At 53.6% G+C, this 9,176-nt stretch overlaps 1 protein-coding gene across 1 annotated transcript; it reads right to left on the bottom strand.

The window, feature by feature from the left end:
• Positions 1–4,833: 4,833 nt before the first annotated feature.
• Positions 4,834–7,946, bottom strand: MEX3B (mex-3 RNA binding family member B). Its single transcript, XM_010213992.2, has 2 exons — positions 7,125–7,946; positions 4,834–6,274 (listed from the first exon to the last, which is right to left on the bottom strand). The coding sequence occupies exons 1-2, from the start codon at positions 7,381–7,383 to the stop codon at positions 4,857–4,859; spliced, it is 1,677 nt and encodes a 558-aa protein (XP_010212294.2). The 5' UTR covers positions 7,384–7,946; the 3' UTR covers positions 4,834–4,856.
• Positions 7,947–9,176: the final 1,230 nt, after the last annotated feature.

Consider the following 9,176-nt stretch of genomic DNA (forward strand, 5'->3'; position numbering starts at 1 on the left):
TGGGCTTTGGGCAGACACTGAGCGTGCAGTCGTGCTCACACACGTCCAAAGGGAGGCGAATGCGCGAGCTGCGAGTGTCTGCTCCCGTGAAGCGCTCCACAGGACGGCTGCAGCGCTTATCTGCCCGCACACCTGAGCCCTCTGGCTTTTGCCACGTAGATTGTCATAAAAAAGGTAAATCAGAAACTCAAATGATTATTCAGACTGTAATATCCCTTTCCTCCTTTGGATTGAAAGTAGCCTATGCTCTCTAATTTAATTTCATCATCTGTCTTCGAAAGACAGTAAGCACAGGAAAGACTAATAAGCAGAGGCAGAGTGAATAATGTGATCTGCACGATCAATTAAAAGCCATACTCACTTGCATCCTCTTCCCAGCTCTATCAGTGGCAGAATTCCCATTCACTTCAGGGACAGCAAAAGCGTAACTTGGATTTCCAAAATGGTGAGACAGGGAAAACGGTGGGGGAAGGGGAGAAGTGAAGGGAGAGGGGGCTGGAAGAGAGAAGTAAGAAACATCAAACAGCAAGCAATCCAGTGGGAATACCTGATTGTGCTAATTCCTTACTACTAGCTTTAAAGTTTGCTTTTAATTCCCATTTCAACTGATTTGCTGAAAAAAAAATCTAAAGAATAAATTTAGATTAAACTGATCATTCTAATTTATCTGGCAACAAAAAAACATAGCAGAAAGACCTTTCTCTTATCAAACTGCTCTAGCTTTGATGTCCCTATTGTTATGCAAATTATACCCAGTACAGGATATAGACAAAGGAATAATTAACCTCAGGATTTTGTATATAATAATTATTACAAATATAACTGCATTTTTTGAGCTAATTATGTGAACCATGCATATACATTTACAAGGAAAACACACCAAACATTTACGTTTTCACTGATTCCTCCATCAAACTGTCTGAGAGTTATGGGCTGACGCTGCAGCCTGTGCTCACACCGGGCAGCGTTTACCCTCACGGGCCCTGCCATAGATTTCAGACGAACCCCTCGTGGTCGCGACTCCTTCGTACAATTCTCCGCACCATCACACAACCATTTGGAAAACAGAGTGATCTTTGTTCTGGAAGATAAACATTGACCATATACATATATATATTTCAAAGCACTCAATTACAAATTGAACTTTGCCCCTTTCTCAGGCTTTGAAATCTCCCTGAGCCAAACACAGGCCTTTATTCTCCTTCAGCGCGGGCATCTCTCTCTCTCCTGTGCTCACACACACCATATGGCCCCAAATCCTGAGACAAATTCTGCACTGATTTATAGCTGCTGCGAGCTGCCGGCATGACCTGCAGCATAAATCTGGGCCCGGCTGCGTGCCCGTGGGGCAGCACCCGTGGGCAGCCTGCGTGTTACTCCCCATACTACTGCCACGAATGTGCCTTGAGCTCTACCAGCGAAAGCCAGTGGGTTGGACACGCCGCCACGGGGAGCACGTTCGGTGTGTGAGGCCGCATCGGGTGGAAGCTGCTGACCTCGCCGCCACGCCACGCAGGAAAGGTCCGTCCCGCAGCTTCTGCTGCTGCCAACACACGCACGCGTTTGGGAGCCAGGACAAATGGCACTTTCTGGATCATCAGCTGCCAAAGCAAGAATAATCCAGGGCAGTCCCGGTGCAGCCGAAATGAGCGTCCAAGAGGCACGAACACAACCAGCTTTTGTAAGGCACTGCAGGAGGCCACACAGGCCGTCTTCCCTCCTCGAAGTGATGCGCACACGCGAGGCGAGCTGCCGAGAAGGGGCCTCGGGCACAAGCCAAGAGTGGGGGCTCCTTTGCTTTCACCACAGTCTGATGAAGAAAATTCCACATCCTACAAGACGAGCATGGCCGAGGAGCCCGGTTATGTTTAATGAAGTGCAGAGAGGAGAGGCTCGAGTGAATCCGCGCTGAACAAGGACCCTGTCACGCTGCCAAGGTCAGCAGGGCCTTTGCTGACCTGCTGCACAACTGCTGCTCATTAAAGGCACAATGTCTGGTTACAGTCTTCTCTACCACTCCTACTAATACCCCTGAGCCCCAGAGTATTGTGGGCTAAGGGACAAATTGAAAGAATTTAGTTTTCACTACTTGCTCTCCCTATTTACCTTTTGGTTTCACTAAGCTTGCAAGATTAAGCAAAGCGATCAAATTTATCTTTTTATTTATAGACATTTTCACAACTTTTCCCAGACGCTAGCACAGGATGTTTACACTGAAACACAAAATTGATTGACGCATTTTGAGTACACCCATCATTAAGAAAATATACACTTGAACTTAAACTTCCTGATGCCTTTAAAGTAACCCATTTTGCCAAGGTTTTTTTTTTTTTTCAATATCCATACCACTTTTGTACTGAGGCACATTGCCTCCCCCTAGACTCCACAGTGCTGCTTTTTTCACCATTTAAAATGACACACTTCCCAAGGCAGCGAGGGATTTTTAACTCTATAAATCAGATGATAGCACAATCACAGTTAAATGAAAGAAGCAAAAATCAAATCAAATCAAACAAAGAGATCCCATCATCCTCTGCCGCATCTTCCCTCCTCCCCCTTCCCACCCAACCAGCAGCTCTGGATTCCATGAAAGAGCCGAGCGGAGCCCGGCAGCCCCGACACACACCCTTGAGCATAACGTGAAACACATGAAATCCGCTGCACGGTTTGGGTTTGTTTCGGTGTTTTCGCTAGCCTGCTGAAAAGCGCCCTGGCATACACTGAAACAAGCAGCAAAGGTGCTGTGCAGCCACCTTCTCAAACCCGCTGCCATGCCGTGTCCAGCAAGGCCGTTTGGACCCGCGGACCACGCTCAGCAACAGAAACACTGCAGCGAGTGCCAGGTGGGATTGCGATTCCTTAGGCAGAAAGCTCGTAAACCTCCTTCACCCCAATGGTAGCGCAGGCATCACCAAAAGCAAACAAGCTTTACACAGCAATACATTTTTTTATTCAAATAAGCTTGTCAACACCAATTATCCACTCCACAACTGCCAAATACCAGGAAGCAATTGCATGAACTCAGGAAAGATACTAAAGCCCTTGTCCTGCTCCAGAAAACACTGAAGTTTGGGATCTCCTTCAAACCACTCGGAGCTGAGCAGGCAGTGCAGGACTCGGCTCTTTGTCAGTGTTACAACAAAGGAACCTCCCACGTTACCTGCTTTAAGATCAGAAATACAACAAGGTTGCTGATTTTTTTTCCTTCTATATGCTTTCATTCACTAAATGTAGCAATCGATGCAAAAACCATATATTTTTCATGACTGTAAATTTTTTACACAGAAAATTACTATTTTTTTAATCTGTGGAACAGCCTTGGGGTTGTTCCACTTTTTTTTTTTTTTTTTTTAATAAAGATTAAAAAGCATGAATGAACTTTCTCTTAAAAAAAAAAATGTTACCAGGTATTGCCATTGGAAGGATCATTCTGGAAGCCTTCACAAAGAGTTCCAGCAACATTAACACGACATAACTTAAACACACAAAATGTCTCAGTGTTAAAAGCAGGAATGAAAAAATGACAAAAGAAACTCCCAGCACATCAAGGCAAATCAGCACACAAAGCAATTTTTTTCTGTAATATTTTATTTATATAGAAATACTTAAAAAAACATGAAGTAGCACCATTACTTAAGTTTTACTTTTATTATGTAGAACTTTAAATGTCAGAAAAATAAAACTCTTGATACAATTTCAAATCTTGTCTCAGCAAATATAATATTAGTATTTGACCATGAGGTTAAAGGCCCTTTATCATAAAATAAAATATACTTTGTTTTTAAACTTTGCTCAGTAAAGTACATTTAAGCTCAAGTAACGTCACCTACATATACATAAACAAGTGGTAAACAAATGTATTAAAATAGAAATACTAAAACTATAGTGGTGCAACAGAATTTTTTGTAATTTCCACTGAATTCTATTTATACAAATGTTAGAAAGCTTCAACAGTTCCTTTTGACATATGTTTATACATTTCCATTTTTGTAATAATATAGAATAAAATATGCTTTATATCACTGAATAGAAAATATGCTGGGTGAAGCAGATTTAAAAGATTTTTTTCTGAACCTATAAAATCTCCATCCCAACAGAATACTGTTCAAAGCATTACACATTTTATGGTTTGTAATTCTGTTCACAATTGTGTGATATTAAAATAATACAGTGTTCTTTGCCATAAGGCCATACTAAAATAAAAAAGATTTAACCCAGCTACAAAAAGTTCACTGAACTTAAATTAAAATACTTGTAAACATCTTTGCAATATGAAATATAATTTTTCAAGTCAAAAAAGAATAAAATACTTCAATCTGTATTAATGCAATTTATCTTTAAAACCTTTAAACGTTTTTAATATATATAAGAGATATGTTACAGTTTTTTTTTTCTTTTTCTTTTAACTTTGATAAAGCTGCAGTATCATGGTTTTCACAGGAACTTCTTGCCCTTTCAAGAACATTCAGAAAAGTATCCACCCATAGATTTAATAATTTCGTAATAAGCATCCTAGGAACTACCAGCACGTTTTACTAACAGTCCACACACCATTGTCATCATCATAAGCATCTTCTACTTTCAATTATTGTTTTTTTCTTTTAGGTATTAAAAAAAAGAGGGAGTTTTGGAAGCTTCGTTTATAAAGTACAGTGTAAAAACTAGCCTAGCACTAGAATGGAGTCGCTCGTTATTATGTATAGCATGCACCCAGGTCACCACCACCCCCCTGCCCACCCGCGGCCGAGGCGCGCGCGGCCCAACGCTCCTAACGGCCGCGGCCCAACGGTCCCAACCGCCCCAACGGCCGCCGCCCCGGCCCCGGCGCGGGCGGGCGCGCGCGCGGCGGCGGCGCCTCAGGAGAAGATGCGGATGGCCTGCGTGACGGCGCTGTGGCACACGGGGCACTGCGGCTCCGTCTTCTCGCAGATGCGGTTGGCGCACTCCATGCAGAAGAGGTTGTGGCCGCAGGGCACGAGCGCCGCGATCACCTCGCTCTCGAAGCACACGGAGCAGTCGCGGCTGCCCTTCCGCCGCACGCTGGACGACGAGCACGACGAGCTGGACGACGAGCTGGACGAGGAGGACGAGGAGGCCGACGAGTCGGAAGGCAGCCCCGGCAGGTGCGAGCCCAGCCCGTTGGCGTAGAGCGGGTAGGGGGCGGCCAGCAGGCGCCCGCCGGGGTCGCTGCGAACCCGCCGCGCCAGCGGGTGCTCGGGCCCCGCGGCGCTGCCGTGCAGGGGCGGGGAGAGGCGCGCGGGGGGCGGGGCGGCGCCGCCCCGCCTCGGGCCGCTCACGAGCAGCGCGAGGTTGGCATTGGCGGGCGCCGCGCCCGGGAAGGCGGCGGCGGCGGCGGGCGAGGGCGCGGGCGAGGGCGGCGCGGCCGGGCCGCGCTCGAACTGCGGCCAGATGAGGGCGGCCCCCGGCGGCGGGGCGGGGGCCAGGTCGAAGCCCGGCGGCGAGTCGAAGGGCAGCTCGGAGCAGCAGTCCGGCGAGGAGAGCACGTCCCCGCCGCCGCCGCCGTACACGTACCCGTTGGCGCTGTTGTTGTTGTTGTTGCCGTTGTGGGTGAAGCTCAGCGCTGGGCTCGGGGGGCTGTAGTCGGCCAGGCGGGCGGCGCTGCCCCCGGCTGTGCCGCCCCCGAAGTAAGAGTCGGTGGAGGCGCTGCCCAGCGAGCTGGAGCTGTCATTGCGGTAGTTGCAGAAGGGCTTGCGGCCCGGGGTGGGTGTGATGCTGGGCGGTGTGGGCTTGCTCCAGAGGCTGCCTGTGCCGTTCAGCTCAAAGCCCACGTCCGTGCCGTTGGCATGGAAGTCGTTCTCGTCCGTGAGTTCGATGATGCCACCCGTGCGCATGGCGATGTGCGCCTCGATCTCCTCCCGGGCACGGTCCACGTTCTCGGGCATGCCCGTCACCTCGAAGACTGGCTCCTTGTCCCGGCTCGGGGTCACGATGTAGGTGTGCGTCTGCTGCTGGATGCGCTTGATCGTGGCCCCTTTGGGCCCCACGACCAAGCCCACCACACGATAAGGCACCCGCACCTGGATGGTGGTTTGGCCGGGCAAGTTTGGAGGGCCGGGGACGGTGCCGTTGAGGGCTGTGTTCTTGTTCCGTGAAGCTCGGATCATGGAGAAGTGCTCGGCTGCGGAGATGATCTCCCTGCGGGCCATGGCCACATCTTCCTTTCTCCCCGTCACAACAAAGAGCGGCTCCTCCCCGCGAACCGGGGTCTTGATGTAGGTGTTGGTCTTTGCCCGCAGAGCTTTGATTTTACAACCTGGGAAAGAGATGCAGGAGATGGAGGGCAGAGGAGAGGGGAAGCAGGGAAGAGAACCGGTTACAACCCATTATTTGGGTGCAGCTAGGGATGGGGGGGGGAGAAACACACCCACCCAAAACATGTTGCCCCCTACCCCAGGTGATCGCTAGCATCTGGTCCAGGAGCCCCAGTGTACAGTAATGTCAGCCCACAGCCCTGGCACACGCCCAAAGGCATCGCAAGTGGCCAGCGACACATCTGCGATGCAACTGACCCAAAACTACCAACGTGCAGCTCTGAGGAACGACAACAGAAAAAAAAAAAAAGGCATACTGTAAAACCGGACAACCAGAAAAATAAAATAAAATGCGGCAGCCCGTACAAAACAGCACACTCGCCAATCCACATTCCTGTTCAGAGCTTTCCTTTCGGAAAAATAAAATCAGTTCTTAAGAAGGTGAGAAACGGCGGCTGCACTCAATGAGCCACATTCCCCAGTGCGGATGCTTTATTCCAATCCCATTGTTCCACTTCCCCACTCCATTTCTCTTCCTTAAAAATCATCCTCGATTTCTAACTTTAAGGAGAAAAAAAAACACCGAAGCTCTCGTTTTTTTCCTCCAATTCCTCTTGCAAATCTAACTTATCGGCGGAGAAAAGCAGCGATTTTTTATTATTTCGCTCATCGCCTCCGCGGGAGCTGGAAGCGCATCCGAGCCTCACGCCCGCTGCGCTCTCTTTGTCTGGGCAGCCCGCGCTGGCGCGCGCGGCTGCGGCGCTCCGGGCCGGCCGGTGCCGCGGCGGAGCCGGGCGGCCGGCAGCGCGGCGCGGAGACGCGCACCCGCGCACACTCGCATGCAGCACCCACCTTGTCTCCCCACTATCTCCGCGACATGCTCCGAGCTTGGCACTGGCACGCATTCGGTCATGTTCACGCTCTTTTTCCGCGGCTCGCTGTCGTAAATGGAGCCCGTCTCGTCGTTGTCCAGCCCCAGCAGGGAGAGCTGATCCAGGGCGATCTGAAGGGCTCTTTGGTCATCCAGGGTCTCTCCCCCTCCACCACCACCACCGCCGCCGCCGCCGCCGCTCCCGTTCCTCTCCATGTCTGCAAAAAGCGAGCTGGGCATAGTCCCCGTGTGTGGTGCACCCTCCTCCTGCACTCGGCTCAGTAGTAAAGGCTCAGACACAAAGGAAAACGCGAGGCAGATGGCCAGCAGGAGAGAAGGAAAAGGGAGGGTGGGCGACTGCTGGAGACCGGGGATCTGTTGCCTTTTGCTTGTATATTTTGTATCTTTTTTTTTCTCCTCTCAGTGCAATCCGGTTTATAAGATGTTTGCAGGACCCCCCCACGGCTCCCCCCCCAAGGCTTTTTCTTTTTTTCTTTTTTTTTTTTTTTTGCTGGGGGTGGGGTGGGGGGGTGGGAAGAGCAGAGCGAGAGGAGCTCCGATGGCTTCCCCCCCTTGGGTTCCTCGCCGGCCACAATGCCAAGCGACGGCAGCGTTTCTTTAAGGAGCCCCTCCCAGGCTCCACTCCACTCACTCAGCGTTTTTTCCTCCTCTCCCCTCCTCTGTCTGAGGCACCGCTGCAGCCAGACGGCTCTGGAGAGGCGGGCGGGGAGGGAGGCAGGGAGGGAGGGGGCGCGCCGGGAGCCGCAGCGTAAGCGGCGGCCGCGCAAAGCGAGCGCTACCGCCGGGGCCGCGCGCGCCCATTGGCCGCGCCCCGCGCCGAGGGGCCGGCGCTGCCGGGCCGGGCTGGGCCGGGCCGCCCCGCGCGCCGCCCGCCCCGCGCCGCGCCGCGCCCCGCGCTTTGTTGTCCGGCGCCCAACAATGAAGAATCGAGACACTTGTTCGCGAGGCGGCGGCCGCGGCGCCGGGCCCCTCGGGGCCGCTGCGTGTGCTCGGGGCAGCGCCGGCGCCGCACGCGCCCGCGCGGAGCCCCGCGTGCTAGAGCCGCCGCCCGCTTCCCGGCGGCGCCGCGCTGCTCCTGTTGTTCACTGCCGGCGGAGGGGCGTGCCGCGGTGCTGCCGCCTTTGTGCGCCGTGGTCCGCCAGAGGAGCGAGGAGGCCGCGCAGGCGGCAGCAGGGCCACAGCCACGGCAGGCAGCGGCACCGCGCGGGGAGCCAGCGCCGCGGAGTGTGCGCGGAGCAGGGGCGAGGCGGGCGCGTCGACCCCGGGCCCCAGGGCCGCAGCTTCGCGTCGCCGCTCGGGGCTGGCGACACCGAGGCAGCCTGGCCCCTCCCCGGGCCGAGCAGCGGGGCCCGCCGCGACCCCGGCGCCCCGCCCCTCGGCGCGGCCATGCGCACTGCGCCCCGCGGCGGGCAGCGCGGAGCCGTGCCCGCCCCCGCGGGGTGTCTCGCGCCGTGCGCCGCGCCGGGCCCTGCGGCGGGACGGAGCCGCTGCCCCGCCGGGCCCCGTGCGCCAGCAGCCCCTGCAGGGCGGCCAGGCGGCGCCGGGGCCCTCCGCAGCGTTCCCACGCGCCGCGTGCAGCAGGCCGGAGGTCATGGGGATTGCCCAAGTGCTGCGGGGCTCAGGCTGCGCAGGGCCTCCAGCCAGGCCTTCCTCCCCGGCCAGCCTTCTGACGGCGGGGCGGGCTCCGGGATCAAACAAAAGTGGCACCTTTCCCTTACAGGCTGCAGCGCGACTGGCACACACTGCGCTCCGGAGCTTCCTGCGCAGCTCCAGCCGATCTGCTTCACACAAGGCAGAATAGGAAGAACACTCGGCAGACAACTAGTATATTTTTACCAACATCTTAACAGTCATTCGGCTCAGTCAAAATATCGCATGTGCTGGCTTTGGTAGTCTGCACAGCACCCCTTTCTCTGGCCCCAAAGTGCCTCTCAGCCAGTCATTTAAACTGCTTTTTCACCAAACACACTATGGCAAAAATCCTAACTTTCCCTTTAATGTCACAGAATCAC

Source organism: Tinamus guttatus, unplaced genomic scaffold (assembly GCF_059628265.1).
Source record: "Tinamus guttatus ecotype Peru unplaced genomic scaffold, ASM5962826v1 Tinamus_guttatus_pri_ptg000004l, whole genome shotgun sequence".
Taxonomy (NCBI): Eukaryota; Metazoa; Chordata; class Aves; order Tinamiformes; family Tinamidae; genus Tinamus; species Tinamus guttatus.

Coding starts and splice junctions, on each gene's coding strand:
- MEX3B (XM_010213992.2), bottom strand. CDS start 7,383: ATGCCCAGCTCGCTTTTTGCAGACATGGAGAGGAACGGGAGCGGCGGC. Junction 6,275..7,124: donor GGAGATAGTGGGGAGACAAG/GTGGGTGCTGCA, acceptor TCTCTTTCCCAG/GTTGTAAAATCAAAGCTCTG.